Source organism: Parasteatoda tepidariorum, chromosome 5, assembly GCF_043381705.1.
Source record: "Parasteatoda tepidariorum isolate YZ-2023 chromosome 5, CAS_Ptep_4.0, whole genome shotgun sequence".
Taxonomy (NCBI): Eukaryota; Metazoa; Arthropoda; class Arachnida; order Araneae; family Theridiidae; genus Parasteatoda; species Parasteatoda tepidariorum.
The window spans coordinates 92,176,038-92,202,670 of record NC_092208.1 but is presented as its reverse complement, the minus strand read 5'-3'; the positions used below and the strand labels follow the sequence as shown (position 1 = coordinate 92,202,670).

Genomic DNA, 26,633 nt, shown 5'->3' with positions numbered 1-26,633 from the left:
AGAAGAAAAGGGGAAAAAGAAAGAACTATAGAAATGAAGATTGGTTCTTAGTCAGGTAAGCGAAGAATCACTTTAACTAGTTTAACGATCCAACAGAAACAGAAACTAGCATCCACACAGATATCGGAACTCTTCTGCTACATTTTTCATTCCGGATTCAAAAAATAAAAATAATTGGTTTTGTTGGCGATGATCTCGTACACACGCAGAGCATTCAGAATTCTTTTAAAACGATCACTCAAAGACCTTCGGCCTTCGATATTCGACGGGTATTGACGGGATATTCGAAATTCTCCTCGAAGAAAAAGTGGATTAATACCCCAAGGAACCGTTTTAAAGAGAAAAAGAGACCATCTAATTTTTATTTATCTCAATAAAATGTGCATATAGCTCTATTTTCTCGAAAATTTTAATTTGGAGATAATTCTATTTAAAAAAAAATCACGAAAGAATAATGATATTTTAAACATCCATAAAATACAGGGCGGCTGGAACGGGTGTCTTGTTTTCTATTCGATCACAGTAGCAAAGTGTGAAATTTTTAAAAAAAATTTTTTTATATCCGTCGTTGAACAGTCAACCCAGTTTTGGGGTTCACGACTACTAATGTTCAATTCCGTTGCCTTGCAATTTTGAATCAATCCAGAAAACAAGGAAACTCCTGAATCAGAGGTATTGACTTGTTATGGGAACATGGAGTACTTTGCGACTCGACAGACTTTCCGTGCATCCGTCACCATTTACTACACGGGGAGTCTTCGGCCGGCGAGGATCGAATCTACGAACTCTTGGGCATGAGCCCAGTGTCCTACCAACCAGGCTATCCCTACTCTAGTTTTTTTAAATTTAGTTTTTTTTATTGGTGCCTCAGAAATAACAAACGATTTGAAAAGCCTGTTGAAGAGAAACGAGCTGTAATTACTCAGTGGTTAAGGCACTGAACTGTCGTGGTGAGAAACGAGGGTTCAATCCCCAGAGGCTTGAAGCACACCCAGCTTAAGATCGTTGGGTACTAATTTGCCTGAAAAGTAAATAGGTGGTCTGTGCGTAAATGCTGACAGCATTGTCACAATCATGAAGTTGGTTACGAAATTATGGAGCTTAAAGCTCCATGAACCCCCTGGCCCACAAGGGGCTGTAGCAGTAGGGCTTTACCTTATTTTCATTAAAGAAAAGAGTTGGAGATAGATACAATATTGGCGATCGTAACGCTCGAATACGCCATCTTGGGTGAGACCGGTTTCATAACTTTGGTCCTTCTCCCTTCTCTCTCCTCCTCTTTTCAGTTGAATGTACTACGATATTTTCCCTTTTCTTAATATTTTTCCTTTTTATTTAATAAAAAACTTTTCAAAATTTCCGCGATGCGTTTCTTTAGAACTATGTTTAATGTAGTTTTCAGTTCCATATAGTTTGTCAACTTAAAATCCAAATAGCAAAGTAAGGTTTATTTTAACTAGGTTTTCAAAAGGTTTTTTTATGCGGTTTACGTGTAAGCCTTCTAACCTTAAAACGAGGTCTGTGACAATCTTCTCTATTCTACGCACATTACCCTAATCCAAAACCTTGGGAAACCTTTTTTTTAAACAGCAATAATTCGAGGTCGTCTTAAGGTTTTCGAGCTTGAAAAAAACCTTTAAATAAAGCCTATCTTAAGGTGAATATTACTTAAATTTTAGGTACTCATAAGGTTCCTTTTTGCAACGTTTTGTATGCCCAGCTAAAATAAATCTTTTTATGTGATTTTTGTGCCAATTATTACGTAATTCTTACGTAATTCAAATTTCAAATAAAAATAGCTATGAAATTATTAAAGCTTTGTCTGGATCTCGACAAAACGAAACGAAATATCATGCGCGTTTAACTCAGCACTTTCGTCTGCCTATTTCTGTATTTTTTGTTAAGCTCATTTCAAGCTTCGTTCTTTCTGCTTATAGCTTTCTTGGTCTTTATTTTCGGCTGATTTGGGCGTTCCTGATTCGTTCGCGAATTTTTTTTTCTGAACAATCGTAATAACGTTCCTTTCGTTCACATTTCATGGCGGGCAGTTGGGCACTAGTTAATTTATAATTCACTATCATAATTCTTTTTAATTTATCACCTCCTTAAATATTTATTACCCAAAAACATGGGCGAAAATCACCGTGATTCAAAGAGATCGAAGCCAAATACTGATGAACTTAGAAGAGAATGCAATAATATTACAAATATTGAAACCAACGGAAGAATAATTTGCCCGGAAATGTGTTATTTTTGTTTTGACACTGTTTATTGTCATTTACTAAAAAGTGATCCTCCTAAAACTCCAAATTTTTCAAATGATTCTTAGTAAGTATCTATTAAATTGCTTTTTTAATTTTATTGAATATAAGTAATTTATTTTCAACTCTATTTTATCTAAAGCTGACAAAAGCATGATAAGTATTCTCAGAAATTTTTAAAGTTTTTCGTGAAGTGATATTTTTTTATTTATTTTTGTTTTCGTGGCTGTATTTATTTAATCTTATTTTTAAAACAGAGCTCCTTAATACTATGCTAAAATATAAACTGCTGCATCCCTAACTTACAACCTACAATATTAAATTATAAAATTAAGTTCAGTTCGTACAATTTGGTTGGGACATGCGCCGAAACAACTTGTCATTTTGAGCAATGAGGGAATAATAAAGCTTAGTGTTTTTTTTTTCTTTTCGCGACTTTTGTTTTCATAGTGTAAACTGAATTGGTTACTATTCCATTTGTTTGTATTAAGTTTTTGTGTTTGATTATTTTATTCGCAATCTGTTGTTTTATTGTTTATGTAATAATGGCTGCCGGTTGTTGTGGTGCTAAGAAACAGAAGTTGAACAATCATTCAAGTGCTTGCTGCAATGGAAATGGGACCATTATACAGCATCACAATTACCAACCTAATATATTTAAAAATGGTGTTGTTGTTTGTGTAGAAATGTGCTTCTTTTGTTTTGATGTATTGTATTGCCATTTAAATCAATATGATCCACCCAAGACTCCTAGTTTTCCAAATGATAGTTAGTGAGTACCAGTCATTTTTTTAATTTTTTTTTATGAATGATTATCTTAATTACTGTGCTCTGTAATTTTGAGTGAAGAGTTAGTTTTTTTATTCCTAGACTCATGTAACAGTTTATTTGTGTGTACATTTATTGTTTGCATTTTCCTAATAATAAATGTGAGCAAAAAAAAATTATTCTTAAGGATAATGGATAATATTTTTAAATAGGTTGTTAGTGAAGGTAAAGTTCTATAATTTATCATCTTTACTTATTTGTTAAGGTACGTTTAGAAATATCTAAAATGGAAGACTTATACAAAATTAAATATTCATGATCTGCGAAAATTAACCATTTTAAATAAGCGAATTAGTAATGGTAAACATTAAGTAAACCATTAAATGTCAGTAGTAATATCAATTTAAAGTTTTTTTTATTATGCATTAATTTTGTGCTGTATAGCATACAGTTTACATTTATTTCTAAAATACTGTTGGTCACATTGGTTGAGAAGGTTAGAAGAAATTTGGGTCCATTAACGGGCCCTTCACAATATATCTTTTCATAAAAACAGACCCTTCACAAAATATTTTAACTTAAAAACGGACCCTTCACAAATTTGTTTATCTTCATTATTGTTTTGTTAATCGAATAAACCCTTCCCAGGAAGGGGAGGAAAGAAAGACAGATGTAAACGAACTAAGTTTTGTCTGCGGCAGACGCTTCTTCCTTTATTTGTCTAAAATGAATTTCTTCATTCAGCAGTCAGTATAGGCTAAATACCAAATATTTGTATGTTGCATCTCTAATGTAGTAGCTGCAATTGCTGTTTATTTTCTAAAATTAAATTTTTTTAATTGTAATTTTACATTGAGCATAATCTTGTATGTCTTTACAATTTAAAAACTCCTTGAAAAGTTTTTTTGCAATAACAGGACCCTATTTGCACAAATTCACAAAAGCCTGACCCTGGTTGAAAGAATGTGACTTAACGTTTATTTTATATTCACAAATTATAAGTAGTTTTTTCACAATTTTACAAAAACGGACCTTTCACAAAATGCCTGGACAGACCCCTGCCTAAGCTTTAAAAATGAGCTTGTTTCTGTAAGCTCTTTTAATAGCTAAAGCGAGCCCTTCGGTAAAATTTATGACATTTTAAGTAACTTGGTTGGAATATTGTAGGCTTTGTGAGATATTAGAGTCTCCATAATTTAAACTTTTGTCAATTATACATTCATTAAACTTATGCATTTATTCTTGGCAAAATTAAAGCTTTAAGAGATGTTTCTATGACTCTAAAGCATTTAAAAACCCAACGATAAATTATTGCATATAAGTTCCTTATTAAAAGCAGACAATTATGAATAAAAATTTTATATGCCAAAATTAATATCTATGTTCACTTCTTTATTTTAACTAATTCTAGAAATTTTCTGCGTTGTTCTTTTAGCCCTTTGTTTGTCACATGGAAGATAGGGAAAGATCGAAGGTTGCGAGGATGTATAGGTACTTTCAATTCTATGAATTTGCATTCAGGTCTTAGAGAATATGCTGTAACAAGGTACTTACTATTTTTATTTTTTACAATTTCTACTGTTTATATTTTTAAAATACACTATGATTTTTGCTATATTCAGAAAGGAAAATTAAGAAAATGTCACTGGTATGAAAGACCAGTCATTGAAGGTAGAGTTCATTCTAGGGGGGGTTTGCGGGACAAGCTGCCTCATTTGCCCTTTGAATGAAAATCTGCCACCCTGCATGTTTTTTTTTAAACCTAATTATGCATTTCCATTTATTAAAAATCAGGGTTGGCATGGTTAAAACCAAATGGTTTTTTCCTCAAAAAAACCATTTGGTTTTTTTTCCCTAAGAATAATTTAAAATTGCATTTTTATTTATTTATAATTATATTTTTCAAATTGTTTAATGTTGTAAATAACTTCAACTTTCAACCAAACAACTTGACTCATTTCAGCAGCATGCCTACTTTTATTTTGTGTAGATGTAGAATTGATTAATGTTAATATTTAAGAACAAGAATGTTCAACTCTGGTGGTAAAAGAAAAGATTTGATCTGGTTATATTTTGATGAAATAAAAAATGATAAAAGGAAAGGATGCAGTAGACTGGTCCAAAAAAAACTTTTTTTTTAAATTTGCTGGTCTTAACCCTAAATACTTGTACACATGACTAAAGAAGCCCCCATGCAAAATTTCAGCTAATTTCAAGTACATTTAGAGGTAGCTCAAGGGCTTTGAAGTTTTTACTTTGAAGCCTTAAAAAAATAATTTCCATATTATCACTATTTATTATTTATTTACTTATTTTCATAAACAATGGTCATATATTATGATAAAAATAATAATTATAAATATAATTATTATATAGTTAACATTTTACTTCTTGTTTTGGAATTGTTTGTTTACATCTGTGACCTGGTGAGATTTTATTGAAACAATGTCAAGCAAAATTAGATTTAGAAAAGACTCTGAAATTTGGTTACTTGGTTTTCCCATAAGTGAAATAAAAAGATGTAAACTACCTTCCATTAATGCAGTACTAAGAAACTTCTTTCACTATGAGACAAAAACAATGCATGAAAGTGCAAGTCACACTGTTGATAGTGTGTTGACCTTCTGGAATAAGGCTAGAATTCCTACAACCGAAAAGCAGGATGCAGTAAGAAAGTTAGAAAAATTAGTTGAGTGGTAATAAAAATTGAGAAAGCAGAAATCGGAGTACGAATACTCAAGAAGACAATAAACAGAAGTTTATCAAAGATTGCAAGATGTTGAGGGATATCGCTCATGTCGGTGCTTTACAGATGATAAAAATTGAAGAGGATAAGATGTTTTGACTTAAACAGCTAGAAGGATTTGAAGGCTGTATGTTGTCAGTCGACAGAAAGCTTGAGAAGAAAGAGAAACGCTCATCTAAATGGAGGCGATATGAGACACTACCATCTAATAGTGTGGACATGAATAAAAACAAAACTGTATGTTATCCTTCATCAAGTGCTGAAATTAAAGAAGACTGTGGTTCAACTAGCTCATTCTCAGAAAGTGATACTGATGATGATGCTTTTCAATATCCTAGTACTTCAGAAAAGACAGCAAAGGGGAAAAAAAAGCAAGCTTCTTTCACCTAATTTGATGTCTGCATTGGATCGAACAAAAACCTCAAATCGCAGTGCTACATTTTTAATTGCAGCAACAGCCCAAACAGTTGGAATAAATGTAAGTGAAAGTACTGTTTCACGAAGTACACTTCGCAGACACAGAACAAAATTTCGAGCCCAGTTAGCGAAGGATTTGAAGCATAACTTCAAACCTGATGGTCCGCTTGTCGTCCACTGGGATGGGNCTCATTTGCCCTTTGAATGAAAAACTGCCACCCTGCATGATTTTTTTAAAACCTAATTATGCATTTCTATTTATTAAAAATCAGGGTTGGCATCTTTTAAACCATGGTTAAAACCAAATGGTTTTTTCCTCAAAAAAACCATTTGGTTTTTTTTCCCTAAGAATAATTTAAAATTGCATTTTTATTTATTTATAATTATATTTTTCAAATTGTTTAATGTTGTAAATAACTTCAACTTTCAACCAAACAACTTGACTCATTTCAGCAGCATGCCTACTTTTATTTTGTGTAGATGTAGAATTGATTAATGTTAATATTTAAGAACAAGAATGTTCAACTCTGGTTGTAAAAGAAAAGATTTAATCTGGTTATATTTTGATGAAATAAAAAATGATAAAAGGAAAGGATGCAGGGTTATATGTAAAAAATGTAATGTCATCAGGGGTCTGTCTGACAGACCCCTGATGACAATCATCCTAGCTGTGGAAATTTTGATATTAAAAAATTAATAGTAATAATTGCTATATAGTCAATACATATTGAAAAGGCAGCATAAGATAACAAATATAACTAAAAAATACCACAACCTTTCTAGGACGTTTTGTCTTCTGTAGAACTCCAGTTCGTTTTATAAAATTTTATATAAGAAATTTCAGTTTAGGATTATCAATAAAAACATCATGAACTTTTTTCAAAATTAAAAATACATTTAAAATATATTTGAAAAAATATTATAAAGCTGCAATGTAGGTAGTCAGAGAGATATGGTTGATTATTATTCGAATAATAAAACCAAGTGATTGGTGAGCGATTCAAGGGAAATTTTTTTACCTTTCATTTCTCCATTATTTTAATGAATGAAAAGATGTGGGAAATTTATTGAAAAAAATCTTAAAATAGGACATTTTAGTGTGGTGTATTTGGATGTAAAAAAGCTTTACTTTTAAACAATCATATGAGTAAATATAGGAAAGTAAGAAAAAAATTTAAAGACAAAGATATAAAATTGCGAATTATTAAAACATCAATCTGGTTCAAACCCAAAAAACCTGGGTTTTTTTGCCAACCCTGTTAAAAATGCTTATTCACTGTTTTTTGTTTTATAAATTTGCATGGTTTTCCAAAAATTTTTTCAGCAGTTATTTATAGTTTTTCGGTCGTAATTAATAGTCTTTTCAACCGTTACTCCATAGATTTTTAAACTTCAATGTATTTGCTACGTTATTATGACAAGCGCATTCTGAACTTAAGCTTTCTCTTTTTCGATGCAACCTTGTTATGGCGAGCGAATTTCAAATTTACTTTCACTCTTTGTTGAACTGTTCAATTCATGATCCCATCGTAATTTTATTATTTTTTATAATGATCCTTGATTAATAGTTTTTAGACCCTTTTCAGTTAGACTTTCTAATTCCAATATTTTTAATGCAATGTTATTACAACATGCAAAATTCTAATTTAAGTTTTCGCTATATAATTTGGTCGAACACGTCATTGAATGATAGTTTTTTTGGAAGTAATTTATCAATTTTCTCCTCCCTTTTCACTCGATCTATCAATTCTTTATTTTTAATACATTATTATAATATATGATTTCAAAATTGAGTTATTGGTTTTTGTTATGCAATGTCTCTTCCTTTTCAAATAGTTTTTGGCTATTTCCACTTGTTTTTTGTTATTGTGATATTTTTTTATACGATGTTAGTTAGTCAAGTGTGTTTTTCGAGTTTAAGGAGTAACTTTCTCCAGTACTCGGTTTGCATTGATTCTATTGTAAATCTTTGTCATTTATGGATCGATTTTTCTGCAACTGCTTGTTGTTTCTTGAATCATGTTTTTTTTTTTCTTGCATTCGGGTGTAATTAATGTGCTACTAAGCTACTTTTGTGTGCTACTTTTTTGCATGCTCTATTCCTGCAGTTATTACATTTACGGGTTATCTGTGCATGTACACCTGGAAAGTCATGATTTTTAGTGATCAACATTAAAAAATCATGGAAACTGCCAGTTCATCATGGATTTTGAGTATTGAAGCTCTTAATCCAGATGCGCGATTTGTATTCACATGATTTAAAAATAACACATCGAGATATCAATTCATGCGATTCAAAAATCCCTCATCATGATCTGCTTTTCAGGGATGAGATTTTTAAACTTTTTTCACTTTTGTCTTTCGAGTTTCAGCCTTTTAATCGAAAACTTTGATTCTTTAAAAGTTTTTTTTTATTTTTTATAAATATTCCGCTAATTATAACTTGAATATAAACTAATAATTGAAATATAAATTGAATATAAACTAATAAGTGAAATATAATTTGAATATAAACTAATAAATTGAATATAAACTAATTATAACTTGAATAAACTAATTATATTTTTTTTTAATTTCATTTCAATTTAATTTCATTTTCAAAGTTTTTTTTTTTTAATAATTATTCCGCTAATTATAACTTGAATATAAACTAATAATTGAAATATAAATTGAATATAAACTAATAATTGAAATATAAATTGAATATAAACTAATAATTGAAATATAAATTGAATATAAACTAATAATTGAAATATAAATTGAATATAAACTAATAATTGAAATATAAATTGAATATAAACTAATAATTGAAATATAAATTGAATATAAACTAATAATTGAAATATAAATTGAATATAAACTAATAATTGAAATATAAATTGAATATAAACTAATAATTGAAATATAAATTGAATATAAACTAATAATTGAAATATAAATTGAATATAAACTAATAATTGAAATATAAATTGAATATAAACTAATAATTGAAATATAAATTGAATATAAACTAATAATTGAAATATAAATTGAATATAAACTAATAATTGAAATATAAATTGAATATAAACTAATAATTGAAATATAAATTGAATATAAACTAATAATTGAAATATAAATTGAATATAAACTAATAATTGAAATATAAATTGAATATAAACTAATAATTGAAATATAAATTGAATATAAACTAATAATTGAAATATAAATTGAATATAAACTAATAATTGAAATATAAATTGAATATAAACTAATAATTGAAATATAAATTGAATATAAACTAATAATTGAAATATAAATTGAATATAAACTAATAATTGAAATATAAATTGAATATAAACTAATAATTGAAATATAAATTGAATATAAACTAATAATTGAAATATAAATTGAATATAAACTAATAATTGAAATATAAATTGAATATAAACTAATAATTGAAATATAAATTGAATATAAACTAATAATTGAAATATAAATTGAATATAAACTAATAATTGAAATATAAATTGAATATAAACTAATAATTGAAATNAAGGAGCACAACAAAAGGGCATTAAAACAAGCCAAGATGAAGGGTGTAAATAGTCAATAGCCACAATTGTAGCAGCAAATTAAAAAGTTAAAAGTAAAACACGGCAATTATAAACGAAGTAATACTAAGAACAGAAGTAAAGGACAATAAAAGGTTGGAACCATAGCTAAAAGAGCCAAAACCAAAGGTAAAAATAGTCGTTAAAACAGCATAAAAATTGTAAAAGAGTTTAAAAATACATGATACATAAACCTATATAAAATCAATAAAACTGTAGGCAAGATAGGTGTAGAAACCAAGTAAAATCAGAGTGGTAAAAGAGTTATATTTAAATGATTAAATTGGGTCCATGATGTCATCTGGCATAAATAGATCTTCTAATGTACACTTAATGATTTGTCGAATAATTTGTTTTTCTTGTTTGGTTTTGCGCCATGACGGCATGTTGCCGTATTTATCAAAATAATTTGCCCGGAGAGTTGTACATTTTTCGCATTCGATTATGAGGTGATTAACTGTTTGTGATCTTCCGCAATATTTACACGATGAAGTCTTGTGGAAAAATCTTGCTTGGTGCTCTCCGAATACACCATAGGTGTAAAATTGGTTCAGATAAAATTCGCTTGTGAGGTGTTTATCGTTTACTCTTGGGAAGAACACGTAAGTATGTTGTCCTTTAATATAATTATTCCACCTGTCCTGCCACAGTGTATTGCTGACCTGCTTCAGTCCTTGGTTTATTTGGGGTCTGGTAAGAGGATAATTGTAGTCTCGCGCTCTGAGCATGGTCCCTGCCTTTGCCAGGTAGTCTGCTTCCTCGTTTCCCTGTTCGCCTGAGTGCACCTTAATCCAGTTGTAATGGAAATTTTTCCTAGCGCAATTTCTTTGATTTCCTCTATGATTGGTTCTTTTGGGATCGGGTTGTTAACGGATTGTAACGAGGAATAAAATTCTGAGAAGAAAGTGACTTCCGTGATATTTTGATCAGCAGCCCATGTTGTGGCCAGTTAGAGCGCTGTGAGCTCAGCAGGGTAGATACTGGCTTCATTATTAAGTCTGACTGATTGTTGGTATATGGTTTCGTTATTACGCTTGGCCAGGAACCCGCACCCTACTCTATTTTCTCTATCACCAGTGTCACTGTTCTCCAACTCCCTCCTGTATAAAGTTCATACTCTAGGCCCCTTAGTGATTCGAAGCCCACATTGAGGACGATAAGCTTTTCAGGGTCATAATTGAGGACAACCTGGTCTAGAATGGGCAGTTACACAAGTTTGGTAATCATTATCAGTAGAATAATCTGGGAATTCCTTGATTGTCTCTTAATTGCTATTGTTTGGCTTATTTTAAGATCGATAGGAATGAGACCGGCTGGTAGTGAAATAGCATTTGGTGATGTTGAGTAAGGGAATTCTTTGGATTGAGTTCAGTTCATGCGGTTAACTTCGATTTTCTTATTTATACGTGATTTAAAAATAAGGCATTCACGCGATCTAAAAATTATGCTTCGTAATTCGTATTTATGCGATTTGAAAATTATGAATCGTGATTTGTAATTACGCGATTTAAAAATTGTATATCACAGTTTGTATTTTCAAAATCGAATATCGAGTTTCATATTCGTGTGATTTCAAAATCCATGATCATGATTTATATTCACGCTATTTTAAAATCCAAGATTGCAATTTGTATTCACGCAATTTTAAAATCAACTGTCCCAATTCTTGTAAAAAGTAGGTTTTTTTTTTATTTTTTCTTGAATTAGTTACTATAAAAGTGACTGTTTTTCTATCGACGATTATTAGTATATGTAGGCATTACAACATCAGCGAAACTGGAAGAGAATATATTCAAAACTTACATTCTGTCTGTGCTTGCAAAGAAGAAAAAGTAGTGTTTGTCAAAAGATGTTTGAAGGTGAGCTTATGACTAAATTATTCACCAATCTGTTTGTGACAGTTCTACAGGAATATGTAAAACTTTTCCCAACTGGAGCAACCCTCATTCACAAGTTGCATTACACGCAATTTGATCTTGTTAAAGGATTTTTTCTTGTTTTGTGAAACATGAAGCATTTGCAGCAATCAGAAATTAGATTCAATTTTTTTTTGAAAAAAAGAGTTAATGAACTCAGCACCAAAATTTATAAAATAATTTTGCTGTTATTTATGCTATAAAATGCAAAAGTCTTATCAAATGAAAAATAATTATTTAAACAGTTGCTGATTATCATGTAATTTTCAAACTAAAATGGCAATTTTCGTATGTTAAGGAGTTAATATATATTTCTACTTAGCTATTGATATTTCTTAAGCTATTGATATTTTTCATAGATTGATTCTTCTCAGCTATTGATATTTTTCATAGGGCTCTAGCTAGATTAGATTATAATAGGAACATGTTGATTCCAATTGTAAAAATTTATTTCCTTTTCTAAATAATTCAAAAAGTCATCTTACTCATATATTTGCTACAAATCACGTTACAGTATTAATTAAAAGAAATGGAATGTTAATGTATGTTCTCAGTAGTTTTAATTTGCTAAATCAGTCAGCTTCTCACGTAATAATTGTCACTTATGTGAACTGAAGAAAAATATTTTTTCTAGCTTTATTTTTTCAATTGGTAATTTTACTTTTTACTAAATGTTAAGTATCGATGTAATCATTCATTAGTACACAATTCTATGTCAACACATAGTCATTTGTTATCTTAAATTGTCTGGAATTTATTATTAAACAATTGCACACTCGTAAGATTTACTCACATGGAAATTTAGCTTTTTTGTCTTATGGCCAATCTCACCCCTGGATTTTTCTTGATAATAAAGTTAAGAATTTTCTACATTTTGGATATCTCAATAGCTTGGCAAGTATTTGTGAAAAACAATGCACTTTTTTAAGGAGAAATAGTGCCCTTTTCAGTTTTAAGCGCAAGTCATATTTAATCAAAATTAAAATGTTCATTGAGCCAGTGTTAAAAAAATCTTTTTAATGAGAAAGATTGAAAACTAAAGAATATCGGGCACCAAAAAGCACGTTTAACTTCCGAATCACTCTCCATTATAAATTTAGTCCATTACTATCATTATTAAATTAAACATTACTATCACGGTTGAAACCCTGGAATGTTTCACCTTAATTTTTAAAATTTCTCACGCATCTCAGCTTTTACTTATTTATTTTTCTATGTGATAAATGGCAACCTCATAAATAACTTCTGTGATGATCTGAGTCTAAATTTGATCTTCCCCTTAGAATAGGTCACTGTTGATTTTGAAATCTGGTACACCTAGTAAGACCTCATTTTATGAACAGAAACACCCCTACAAAACAGACACCTATCATTCTGGACATTTTTTTAAATCCTAGTGAACGAACCATTATGTTCTCTCTCTTCAAAGTGAGCACTCTTGTTATAGGGCGCTGGCAGTCATTAATGTTCCTAATCATTGTTTCAAATCGACACCACTTTTTCTACATTTGAAAAAAAAAAAAAAAAAGCTATTTCAACTTGAATTTTTAAAAAAGTATGCTTCTTTCCGTCTAATTTTTAAGGCATGTAAATTTTATTGTGTTATCCATAACTAAAAAATATTGTTAAGCTGTTTCACTACTAAAGAATCAATCATTCTCTTGTAACCTTCTTTTATCTTTGCAAAGTAAGGAGAGAAAGTGTACTACTCTTAAAATATTTCGGACAGGGGTATTTTTTGGTCTTTTCATCTGGAGTCTGGAGAATGCATGTTATGAAAGAGGGTTGAAATGATTCATTAAATACTCTCAATTCCCCATCCCTTATTGAAAATGACTTTCCTTTCTCTTTCAATTTGAACCCTGCACCTAATACAACTGGATTTTTTTTAAAAAAAAAAAAATTAAAAATCCACTCATGGAGGTATTTATATGAATCAAACATTTATTTAGACTCTTGACAAATAATTGATTAATAATACTTTCAAGTAGGTATTGTTCAAGTAGGCTTCAAAAGGGTATTTACTGTCAATCACTGAAGAGGTGTTAGGGGGGGGGGGGTGTAAACCTTTTCCCACTGAAAGTAGTCAAACTGAATTGAATCAAAAAATTATGAAATTGCATACCAGCAAAGTCTCCTGTATTGTACGACTCTCTACCCGTATATTCTCAAATTTCTCCGTATTTGTGAAATAAATTTTTAAAAAATGTTCGATTAAATATCCACTAATGGCTAATATACTTCGCTTATTCCTCAACAAATGGTGCTATTGCCAGTACTGATGTTGCTTGTTAATAGTTTAAGTAATAATAAATGATGGTTTAAAAAAATCTTCTTCAGATTAATATTTATATACAAATATTTTACTTTATTTGACTTACATGATTATGCATGGTATATTAAAACACTTCACGCGTAGCCTAAAAAATATCGCTAGTAAAATCTCCGTTATTTTATTTCTCCAATGTTGGCAGGTATGAAATTGATTTAAAAATGCTAAATGATTTAAAAATGTACCATGGAGATATGGTAAGTCATAGTTGCTTAAAACAAACCTATCTCATCTTTTTTTTTTTTTCCCAATTGCATAAATATAAAACAAAAGCATGTGTATATAAAACATTTTTAAATCTATTCTTTTTGTACTTGAATAGGTATTATACTATATTAATTCAGCCTTCATTATCATTTCACCCTTCTCGCAAACTGACAATTTTTTCGATTGCAAGAGTGTCTGCTTAGTAGAGGCTTCACTTTTCTAATTTAGAGAAAAATAAAATAAATCAGGTTATTATTACCAGACTTTTTATATTCGTATTCATTAAGTGTAGGTTTGATGAATAATATTTTATTTACCTATATTATTTATTTTTAAATAATTAATATATTAATAACATTTTTAAAACTGAAAAATTTCACTATTTTGACTTTTCAATGATTAAATGAATATGAGCAATAGGGCAATTCCATAAGAAAACAACATAACGAGAAAAAAAATGAATACTCTAATAACATCCCTCCATTAACAAATTTCTAATATTTTTTTTATTAACTATTACTTAAAAATTAAAAGTAATACTTTATAAGTATTTTGTAATAACAATAATAAAAGGTTTAATAAAATTTTAATGTTTGTATTAGTCGTAAAAGTTTTTCGATTCACCACTTACTATAAGTACAGTGTGCAAAAAAAAAAAAAAAGACAACCCGGACTTTTGGTCTAATGATAGGATTTTTCATATTCTAGGACTCAATTTTAATGGCTCGAGGATCAGGCACAAAGATGTACTTTTTCTGGATAAACGTACCTTTTTTTCGACGGATTCGGATTTCTGTCCCCAAAAATATTTAGGGTAACCACAGCTCGGTCAGCAGAGTGCTCCATCCTTAATGTTAGTTTTACTTTTTGCTTATTTCGCTATATTTTGAGAATTTTTTAAGCGAATTGAAGAAACATTTTTGCAGGCAATTATGAAACTCGTTTATCTAAAGATAATTCGTTACAAAAGATAACTTTTTGTAAATATTTATTATTTTATTGAATAAATTGAATTGTATGGTAATACAAAATTTGAGCAGTTCCTGAAAAACTGAATTTCTAAACAGTCTGGTATTTAAAATTCCATCCGTCTATCCATCAACTATTCAACCGATTTTGCTCAAATTTTGTATTTTGCTATGTGAAATTATGTTCATTAAAATGATGCGAAGAATTCTATACCTTACAATTCAAAAAAAATTTTTTTAACCGTTATTAAATAAAATAATAAAAACTAATAATTATTCACTAAAAGTTATTTTTTGCCTGGAATTATCTTTGAATAGACGAATTTTATAATTTTGTGCAAAAAATTTTCCATTTGCTTAAAAAATTCTCGTCATATAGCGAAATACGCAAAAAGTATAATTAACATTAAGAGGTAAGAGCGCTTTCCTGACCAAACTATTGGGATCCTATTTCACAGCTTGCTGCTATTTGGGGGAGGGGGGGGGTCAGAAATCCAAATCCATCGAAAAAAAGATATGTTTATTCAGCGAAAGTATGTTTTTGTGTCTGATTTCGTCACTTAAATTATCGTCAACGCTAATTAATTAGCATATTTGAGGTCACCCCCTCTAGCTTTGAAGATTGAGTCCCTTGAACGTGAAGATCTGATCACTTGATCAAAGGTTATTCAGGTTGGTCCATTTTTTATTTTCCGCATTGTACTTTCAATGTTGCTTGTTACTTTGAATTTTTTTGAAATAAATTTTTAAAAAAATGACGTTTTACTGTGTCCTTTCTATGTAATGGCAGTGATATTTTATATTTTTATTCTAACTGAATCATTTGTAATTTTATGCCTTTTTCTAATTTGCATAATGCTATTAGGTTATTACAAGATGCGTAGCGTTTTTGAAAAGTGCTTCATTTTCCAAAATGCAGGGCTGGATTACCCATTAGGCCTGACTCGGCCATGGCCTGGTGCCCCCAATGGCTAGGGGCCCACTGAAAAGGATTTTTTGAAAATAAATTTTAAAAAATTAAGAAAAACAATGATTTTTCAAAATGTTATGATTATTTTTTAGTTCTAATTTAATAAAATAAAGTAAAATTTAATTTATTATTATTTATTTTTATTTTAAGTGTGCTTTCTTAAATGAAAAGATGAATAAATACTTTTATATTTGAATAAATAAAAAATATACGAGAAAAAATTTAATCTAAGGGCCCCAAAAATGAATGGCCTAGGGCCCCGCGTACGCTTAATCCGGCCCTGCCAAAATGAGATACTTTATTTTTACCGTGTTTGGTTTTCGCCGTAGGGTAAATATTGGTAAATTTTTGCCATGGTTCCAAATGACGGAAAAAGCGTGATTTCCACATTGTTCTATTCAATGTTTTCACAATTCATTGAACCACAATCCATTTCGGCGCACTGTCGGTCCGTAGCGTATGAAAGTGCCTATCATTTTACACATTTGATGAAATACTGGCTGGTCCACATGTGAATACGCTGAGCTGGATTCATGTAGGATTTTTGCACTATCATGTGTAGCGGCATTTTGCAAGAGAGTCTCAATTTCAGGCTTCATTTTCCGCCCTCTGAAATCGAATCGAATAAGGTCTCGCATTTTTGCTAATAACGGGAACCAACTAAACAACAAAAATTTCTCTAATAGCAAAAGAAAATTTTATTTCTTTTAATTTCATCGTTGGTGAAGCATCATCGTATTAGTCACTGGCAACCTAATGGCCTTATAGTACTCTTTATTTATAGATCAGTGCTATAATCATTAAACTTGACTTGGGGATCATTCACTAATTACGTATTTTCATTTGGGTCCCTAGTGCAACCAAAATTAACAAAGCTTCCTCACCTCTAAATTTCCATCTCCCTATTATTCACTTAATTTAATAACAATAAGAATTTATTGAAATTTTTATTGTACTTTATTAATTTTATATTACTTATTACTTTTTATTATTGTATTATTACTTTTAAAATTTTCAGTGCTCTTAATTTGTTTTATGAAAAAGCTCAATAATATTTAGAGGCACTATTTTAAATGCAGCAGAAAATCTTTTGTTATGCAGATTTGCTATTCCTAAAAACTAATTCATCTCTTTATGATTTAAAAACAATTGAGTTTAGGGACCATATAATGATTTACTTCTAACAAAAATGTTTAGCTTGAATACTCGTATTTACATTTCAAAATTATTTAATTTTTATTTAATAATTTCAGTAAAGAAATACTGAACCAAGTAATAAATTTTAATAAAAATTTATTAGGGGCCATTCACTAATTTACATTTGTAATACCAATTTATAGAAGTTTTCTTAATTTGCTTTATAAATTCAATATAATCAATAACATTAATCTTGTTAATGTTTTGTTGAATATGCATTTATAAATAACTTTTATTTAAATCTAAAAGATTACTTGAATCTTTTTAAATAATAGTTAAAGTAATTATTATTTTTTAAATATAATTAGCCACTCAATATTATAGATATTTAAAATTGTGTATAAATTGTTTTGATGGAGGTACCAAGAAAAGAGTTATTTGTCAGAAACTAGTTATTTTATCATCATCGCGTGAAGTCTTTGAAAATTATTTTGCATTTTGTTAATGGGTATCATGTGAGGAACTTTAAGCAATGGGAAGAAAAAATTTTGTTAGTACACATTTATTATATTATGATATTTTTTTTTTGTTTCTGTTTTTTGAAGTGCTTGAAAATATTTTTTGAGTGCTTAAAAAGTGCTTATTTGTCGAAAAATTTGGCTACACACCTTGTATTAGGAAACATTCAATAGAATTTTTTGGGAAAAAAGAAACTCTTAGATTTTTATCAATGAAAAAAAAAAACAGAAAACCTTCAAAAAATATTCACAAAACTTTGTTATGTTTATTAATTTTTTTCAAAGAGTATTATTTCTTTTTATTTTAATGCTAGATTTTCATATTGTGATTGCCTTTTCTTTTTTTCTACTTTTTTAATTAAATCATTAAAAACAAGTTCTGGCTGATTTAAGTAATACTAAGTAAGCTTTTATGTTTAAATCATAAATTTATTGAAACACCTGATCTTTTCAGTGCTTTTAAAGATAGCAGATTTAGTCCAATTACTAGAGATGAGTTTGGTAAACTGCATGTCTCTGTTTCCATATTAAGGCATTTTGAAGAAGGAGAAGATTATATGGATTGGGAAGTAAGCATTGAAAAATTCCATTATATATAAAACTTTTTAAGCAATGATATATTTTTAACGTTCTAACTTGAATTTTGCATGCGTGTTAAAATTAGGGATGCAATCCGATTGGAGATTTTGGCTGGTTAAGTAAAAAATAATCTGTCTTTAGGGGCCATCAATAAATTATGTTTAGTTTAGAGGTAAGGGAGAAGGCTCTTGATAGTTTGCAGCAAGGTGGTGGGAGGGGGTATCGAGAAAAGTCCCTGATAATATACAAGAATGTGCAAATGCCATTCACAAAAAACTTGTTACTATCGTTGAAAACTTTTTATTAGTTATTACCGACAAAAGCAATCAAAATTTTCCTATTTTATTCCTCAATCAATATAAAATAATATTGCATACTTTTTCTTTGATGGTAATATCAAGTATGTAATTTGATTATAATATTTTATCAATTATAAAACATGTTGTAATGATTCAGTATTTATACTATTTATTTCTGTACTATTATATATTGTAAAGTGAATAGTGCTAGAAAGTAAGATTATTTAAGAATGGAAAAGTGATTCTTGTAAAAATATAATGTTAGCATCATAATGTTTTTGTGCAACAGACATACTAGATTTTAGAAAGCGGAGCATAAGCTAACACAAATAAGTCTAATTTCATACTTCCAAAAATTTATAAATTTTGAAGAAATATGTGCTTGTTATGTGTAATCGTCAATATAGAGTTTTTTTTTTTTTTTTTTCTTCTAAATTAAAAATACTTTTAATTTTCAAACAAATCAGCTGGCGAATACACAGATTAAGTACATGTAACAATCATTGTTGTTTTGAACACAAATGTTGTTAAAATACATAGTTACATTTTAAAATGATGTTAAAAGTTTTTATAGTTATAGTAATGATGTTTGTGTTTTTTAGATCTTTAAGTATGAAATGAAACAAAATCTAAATAAGAAGCAAATTTTAAATTTTTTTTTTTTTTTTTTTTTTTTTTTTTTTTTTTAAATTTATTTCTCAAGAACCTTCCCACCTAATTTAAGAACTGCCCGATATTTTAAGAAGAAAAATTGCGTTTTAAAAATGTGTAGTATTTGAGAAAAAAAAGTTTTTTTTAATAACAGTAAAAAATGTTTCAGGAATAAAGTAAATTTTAATTTAAATAATTGAAATCTTGAAAAAATGGTAAATATAGAATTATTCTAACTGAAAAAATGCAAAGAAAAAAATATGATATTATTTTGAATGAATGCTAACTGTCGACTGGTTTAAAAATAAAGAATAATTTACCTTAGGGGTTTTGATTTATGATATAATATTATACTGCCATTTGATTTTAAAAAAATATTATTAAACTTCACAGTATAAAACTTATTAATTGAAATTAATAAATATTGAAAATATGCTTTTTCGTAAATAAAAAATAAAGTAATTATCTGATCGGCCGAAAGCTACTTATTCGGCACAAGTAGACAAATTCTAACAATTCTATCCGAACTGTTTGGGACCGAGCATGGTTCGGATAATGAAAAGTTCGGATACTTGGAAAATTGTTTCAAATCTAGTGTGATTGATTATTATTTATGCACCAACTTCTCTTCGCACGTTTTGTAGGCTTAGGACTGGCAGTACTATCTGAAATTAAAATAGCTTTGGCGTGTTTATAAAGTTTGTTTTTTGTCAATTTTTAAATATTTTTAATTTTTTTTTCTTTTACTTTCTTTTTTATTTTGAATTATTTTTATCATATTTCAGTTTTTTTATAATTTTTTTGTCAATTATTGATTTTACCACATTTTTCATTATTTTCCATTGCAAAAGAAATCCAGCAAAGATTTCGTTTCAAAGAAGATAATTTTTTTTTTTTTTTGTGAGCAGCCATATATCTCTTATTCTTATTCTTTTTAAATAAATTAACTGAACTGGATCAAAATCATTTTGACGTTCTGATTCATTGCAAAATCTAATGAATTGCATGCTTCTATATGAGAAGGTCCACAATCTTGAACTTCATCACCTACTTCTTCCTCTTAGTCTGTGGAGTTCCAATTTTCACTCAAAATTTCAGCAACAATTTCAATATTTTCATTCCGAAAGATCTACTGGTTCAGAATCTTCAGTTTCGTTTGTTTTTCTGTTAAGAAATTTATTCTAAGATTTAAGATTCCTAGCACTGTAATCACTAATCATTAACCATAAGTGACAACTACCCATTCCCCAATTATAGAACTTTAGCACTTATCTATTCATAAACTCCTTCTGCATTCCAACCATTGTAAACTATAAATGAAGCTCGCATTCTTGGAAGATAATTTTCAGTTGTAAAGGGATATGTAGGTTTAACTGTATCGCAATACATGTATGTATGGCTACTATAAGAAAACTGCTAAAAAGGTTGTAAATTAAATATGGTCTTCAGATGTAGGGGATATTGTTTATTCTTTACTTTAAAAAAGTAAATTATTTATTCTATACTTTAAAAAAAAAGAATTCAGACATAGTTCGGATAATCGGCGCTCTACTGTACATCCAATGGACATCCTGGTCAATTTTCAATATGACTATTTTAATCTTTTACAGTTGTGAAATTTTGTATATATTTTCCAGATTGGTATCCATGGAATTCGAATAGAGTTTACTACGGAGAAGGGTTCAAAACGAACTGCTACATATTTACCAGAAGTTGCTTCTGAACAAGGTAAGTATATTCACTAATTCATTCTCTTAAACTTATTACGTTCCTTTTTTTTTTCTTTGAATTTACATGCATTGGTAAGTATTAAAATAGTCTTTTTAAAATAACTACAATTGTAAATTGAAAAAATTATAACTCATATATTATTTAAGAAGATTTTTTTTATATGAATTCTAGTTCATTCCTGTGTTATTTATTTTATTATTGTTGTTGTTTTTAAGTTTCTTAAATTTAGCACATAACCTTCTGAGGTCCAAGCATAATGCCTTTAGTCAAACAATGCACAATAAGTAGCCAAATGAGATTCAAAGTAAATAAGAAATAACATCTTCTTTTTCTTTTATAGCCCTACAGCCTGCAGTGAACCTTTGCTTGTTGAACAATGTTGTTCCAAACTTTACTCATCCTGGCCTTGGATTCCAAATTTGAAATTTCCATTATTGTTAGATCTTTTGTTGCATCATCTAACCATCTCTTATTTGGGCTTTAAAACAAAATTCTTTAACACTCTACCCAGAATGTTGTATATTTTACATTTGCTTATTTTGGTAAGCATTAACATGTGCAATTAGGGGGAAAGAAATTTCACAATTAGAATAGAGTTATTGTATGTCTACTATTTAATTTAAAGTTGAGCACAATTAACTATTTCCCTATTAATCGCTATCTTCTTTTTGATAGGGTGGGACCGCATCCAAACTATTGACTCTCTGCTACGAAAAGGTGGCTACAAAGGATCGATCAGCAGCGATGTGCGAAAATCCATCCGGCTTACCAGATACCAGAGTGAGAAACTCACGGTGAGCTATCCTGAGTACAAAGAGTATTGGAGGAGCAGAAATTGTTGACGCTACGCCTGACATAGCAGAAGAATTAAAATAATTGCTCAGTTTAGTATCAAAATTAAAATACATCACTGAATCCTTTTTTTTTTTTTTTTTTTCTATCATGTTTCCAAATTTCACTTAATAGTGGTTTACTAAATTGTGAGCAGGGCTTATTTATCACAAATCTGTATGCAGCACTACATAGGTGCCACTCTTCAGTCCTAAGAACTGAAATCAGTCTTGAAAAAAAGTCAGTAGTCCAAACTCCAATTAAGATCTATTTTCAATTTGTTCTTTTAATTAATTATTCAAAAACTTTTTTTTCTTAAAAAATTTTTAACAAATTTTCTGTTAAAAATAAATTTTAAAAAATTACTCTTTTTCATAATTATTGCTGCATTCTCCTTGTCATGTTTTGAAATGCTAGGGAAAGTTGAATTAATTTTTTTTTTAATGAATTTTATCTACCTAAGATAATGATGAAGTAAAAAATAAGTAGAGATCTGAATAGCTCCAAGATATTTATTCAGTGATTAATGCAAAATGATATAGTAAGTTAACTGTTTTATTTTTTTGTTTGCTGCAAAAATAGACAAATAAAATGAGGAGGAATAAATATTTTATTTTTAAAAAAAATGGACTAGTCATTGATATAATATAAGGGCTATTCTTGTGAAAAGGTACATTTTACAGTCAGTGAGCTATTAATTTCTGAAAATTCTGCTAAACAATGCTAGTATGTTACTTGGTAAAAAAAAAAGTTTCTGTGTTTGCATTTTTTTTTTTAGTTCCACCATTGTTACTACATTGTAAGTCGGGCTTGTTTATTACAAATCTGATTGCAACAATCATTTACTAAATTCTGAAAAGGATTTGTTTATCACAAATCTATGTTTTGATGTTCTGGTAAACTGAAAATAGAAGAAATAAATTAAGGAACTATAAATTTGTTTTAAAATTTTATTAAAATATACATTCAGATATGAAATACAGTAGTCTATGGCGAGTTTCTCCCAGTAACACTTAATAAAATTCACTATCTAACAAACTAGTTGCTTTTCAGTGAATTTTTTGGGCTTTTATTGTTTTTGATTTGCGTGACTTTCTAAGAACATGAACGGGTGTGCCCATTTCTGTACACACCACTCTCATTACACATGGCAGTTGAATTCTATGTAAAGGGAAATTACCCATTTCATACTTTCTTATGTAATATGCATAGTTCTTCCTAGACTAAATAAGGGCCAGTGATTCTTTGCAGGAAAGGGCATTTTGAGTTTTGAAAGGGCACTCTCTTAACACCGTAAAAATTTATTAAAATGTGTAATGTGTAATAACTGCTTTTTATCCTAAACCCTTTTCAAGTTACCATCTAATACTATTTTATGTATATATTTCAAAACTAATTTTATCTCATCATCTGAATAAGAGGAAAATTTGTAGTTTATAATTAATAATGCTAAGTGAAAATCTCTATGCATAACTTTTTTTTTCTCAAAAAAAAGTAAACTAAAAAAATTGTTTTTTAATTAACAGCTTAAAAGATTTTTCTATAATTTATACTGAAAATTATTAGAAAATAAAAATTTGAAAGTGCATTTTTTTAAAGGTATTTATTTAACGAATAATTTTAAAATCACTTAAAAATTTATTGAAAAAAGAGAAACTTATAAAAATTTAACCGATTGAAAATAATTCTAACAAAGCAAATATTTGTGATAGTAATCAGAATTAAACCTATAAACACAGATAGTTTTTGTGTGTAATTATTATTTTAACTGTTAATTGATATTTCTTAAAAATCGAATTACCATTTTGCATAAATGTGACTAAATTTGTTTAATACATTTTTGAATCTCTTCCTTCAATGCAGATGTGGGTTTTGTGACATAGACTTTTGACTTCAAATAATCCTTATAGTAAAAAACGCAATGTTGTTTAACTACACTACGTTGGTTGCCAATTTTGTTCACTAAAACAAGAGAATACACAACCAAAAAATTCCTCATGCAGTAATTAAATTGTTTCATGTGCTTTCACATATGAAAATATTTTGTTTTCACTTGCAGCTCTGCATTTTTACAAACCTAAAATTGCCAAGCTGTTTACTTTTTTTAATTGCCAATACTAAATCTTGTGTCAATTTTGGGACACTCATCATTTAAAAATTGAAAAGTGGGCAAGTTGTCATTTTTATGGTTGTTACTCTAATATTATGGATGAGAACTTTTGCTATCCCGTTTTCCATTTAAGTCCATTTATATGTGTAAATATTCATCTTTCTTTTTGTTTTGTATGAATATAAGGCTGACTTTGTAGATCCTGGGAAATGAAGTCTAAGAAAAATCTGGTCGAAGCACATTGCTCTTTACTTAACAGAAATATGTATATACATGTTATTTTGTTTTTTTAAGTAAGAATAATATATCTCGCATAAAAAATTTCATAAGGCATTATATTTCAGCTCATTATAAAAATTTTAGTTTCAGTGAGTGCTTATATGTTGAGAAAACATTTTTTACTGTTGCATTTATTTAATTTTGTGGACTGAATTTACAATTTTAATGTTATACTTTTTATTTTTGTTAAAAGAAAAAATTTCACTTGCCACTTTTGTGATCGCATTGAACATGGAAGTCATTATTTTAATTTCAATAACAGATACAAAATATTCTCTTAATTTATAATACGAAGAAAGTATTGGGAGAAAAAAAATTAATAATAATTACTAAAATTCTTTATTTTGCATTTTTTAATGTTACAAACTGTTACTTCTGGAACTATTATAACATTAAAAAACAATTGAATATGTCTTCCATAGTAGGAAATGCTGTTTAAATCCAGTAGAGAAACCTAGTGCTATGTTATCACTCACTGTGCTATGTTGATATGTGTATTTTAAAAATTTTAACTGCAGTGGTATGTCAACAGTTAGTATGGATTTTTACACTTATTGTAAGTAGTATTGTATCAAATCTTAACTTTCAGAGCAAATAAGATATCTGTGTGATCTTTTTCGATTGAAGCTGTATTAAATGTCTTTAGATCTTGGCTCATCAAAAATGTGAAAGATTATTTTTTTGCAAAATATTTTTTAAATTTTTTTTAAAATGTGTTATTCTTACTTACTCTTGTGACTTGGTATTATTTCATTCAATATTTTTAATTTTGATTCTCGCATCAAAATTTAATTTATTTTTATTGACTCGAAAACTTCTGGGTCTTTCTTTGGTGAAGTGTGAAAAGTCCAGATAAAATTCAGAATAAAATGTCTTAAAATGAATATCAAATGGTTTTTTTCTATGTGACAGGATTCAGTGACGTATATTAATTGTTGTGTAAATAAATACATATTTTTTTTAAACTTATATTCAACACTTCAGTAAACATTTCCTCGTTTTTCATTGTGTATATCAAGTGATTTTGTATCTATATGAAAAACATGAATACAAACTTAAAAGTTCTCTGGTATTTTGATTATATTATTTTTATGATTTTACAGAGAATTAAAGTTTTTATGTATAAAAATAATTCTATATCTTTTTTTTTCCTTCTGTGCCTCAAATGAGCAAAAAAAGAATTTTCCTTTTACTTAAAGTTTATTTTATACTTATAGAAAGGCTGCCACAGACCTGGGAAACAATGAAATCCTTTGATCGCTAATTTTGGTAGTATTTTGAGTTTCGGTGAAGGATTGTATTCTGTTACAATCATAGATTTACAAAGATTTTGCTCTTCACTTTAAATTTGCATAGGACTTGATTAATAAATCTTTAAATGCATAATAAAAATGCTTTGTGATATCCGTAATCACGAACTCGAGCTGAAGGGTGAAAAAATCAAGTAGTAGACAATCTGCGTAATGCACTTTTTGAAACACTTTTTCTTGTAAGAACTACTGTGATTGGCATGCTGTTCTATCACATGCTGTTTTCTGACACTATGTTATAATTTTCTTCGAATGGCAACATGTCTATGTCTAAATTTCTTTTTTACTCTTGTCTGCAATCAGTGACACTCTCTAAAATTAAAAACAAATAAAGTTTCGTTAATGTCATATAAGTTGTAAACATTGTTGATAAATTTCTTGAAAATAATTATACTAAAGCGTACACTTATCACAATTGTAATTATTTGAACCTGACACAAAGTAACGAACTAAATCAATGAAGTAATTGATTTTGTTTCTGTAGAAAACACTTCAATTGTGCAACAGAAAAAAACTTTGGACAAGAAATAATTATAATTACAATTTTTTCTTCTCCTGAAAAATCTTGAAAACTGATTTTAAAAAAAGTTATATGATTAACATTAAAAATAGTTGTACGCTTATTTTTAAAATAAAACCAGATAGATGATTTAAGGATTATTTTTTTTAAAAGTAAATTATAAAAGTAACCAACAATAGTGAGTCACAAAAGATAGTAATAAATAAATAATAATGCATTCATTTTTATTCTTTTTTCACTTCCTAAAACTTCTCAAGATTTTATGAACTTATATTATTTGTAAAAACACTTTTAAAGTTGATGAATCACAATTACAGTCCTATTCAAATTTTGTATTAAATCAAAAACATTTATACATATTCCTGTGAAAACATCGTTATGTATGACAGTACAAAGAAATAATTATTTATTCATATTGTGTAGCGAAAATGTTTTTTCACATTTCAAAAAAGAAAGAGGGAGGGGAGTTAAAATTATGCTAATCATAAAT

General features: G+C 28.5%; 1 protein-coding gene across 2 annotated transcripts; it reads left to right on the top strand.

Annotated features, from left to right (window-relative positions):
- The first annotated feature begins 1,994 nt into the window (after positions 1–1,994).
- Positions 1,995–25,445, top strand: LOC107441393 (nuclear protein AMMECR1). 2 transcript variants are annotated; one of them, XM_043044037.2, is made up of 5 exons: positions 1,995–2,328; positions 4,465–4,575; positions 18,288–18,402; positions 21,000–21,090; positions 21,769–25,445. In XM_043044037.2, the coding sequence occupies exons 1-5, from the start codon at positions 2,129–2,131 to the stop codon at positions 21,933–21,935; spliced, it is 684 nt and encodes a 227-aa protein (XP_042899971.1). In that variant the 5' UTR covers positions 1,995–2,128; the 3' UTR covers positions 21,936–25,445. The 2 variants fall into 2 exon arrangements, with proteins under 2 accessions (XP_042899971.1, XP_042899970.1); XM_043044036.2 differs by having other exon boundaries at positions 2,013–3,033.
- The last annotated feature ends 1,188 nt before the right edge of the window (positions 25,446–26,633 follow it).

Excerpts from the sequence above, each read along its gene's own strand:
- LOC107441393 (XM_043044036.2), top strand. The coding sequence starts at position 2,807 with ATGGCTGCCGGTTGTTGTGGTGCTAAGAAACAGAAGTTGAACAATCAT. Across the intron at positions 18,403-20,999 it reads AAGATTATATGGATTGGGAA|ATTGGTATCCATGGAATTCG; the intron begins GTAAGCATTGAA and ends TATATTTTCCAG. Across the intron at positions 21,091-21,768 it reads AGAAGTTGCTTCTGAACAAG|GGTGGGACCGCATCCAAACT; the intron begins GTAAGTATATTC and ends TCTTTTTGATAG.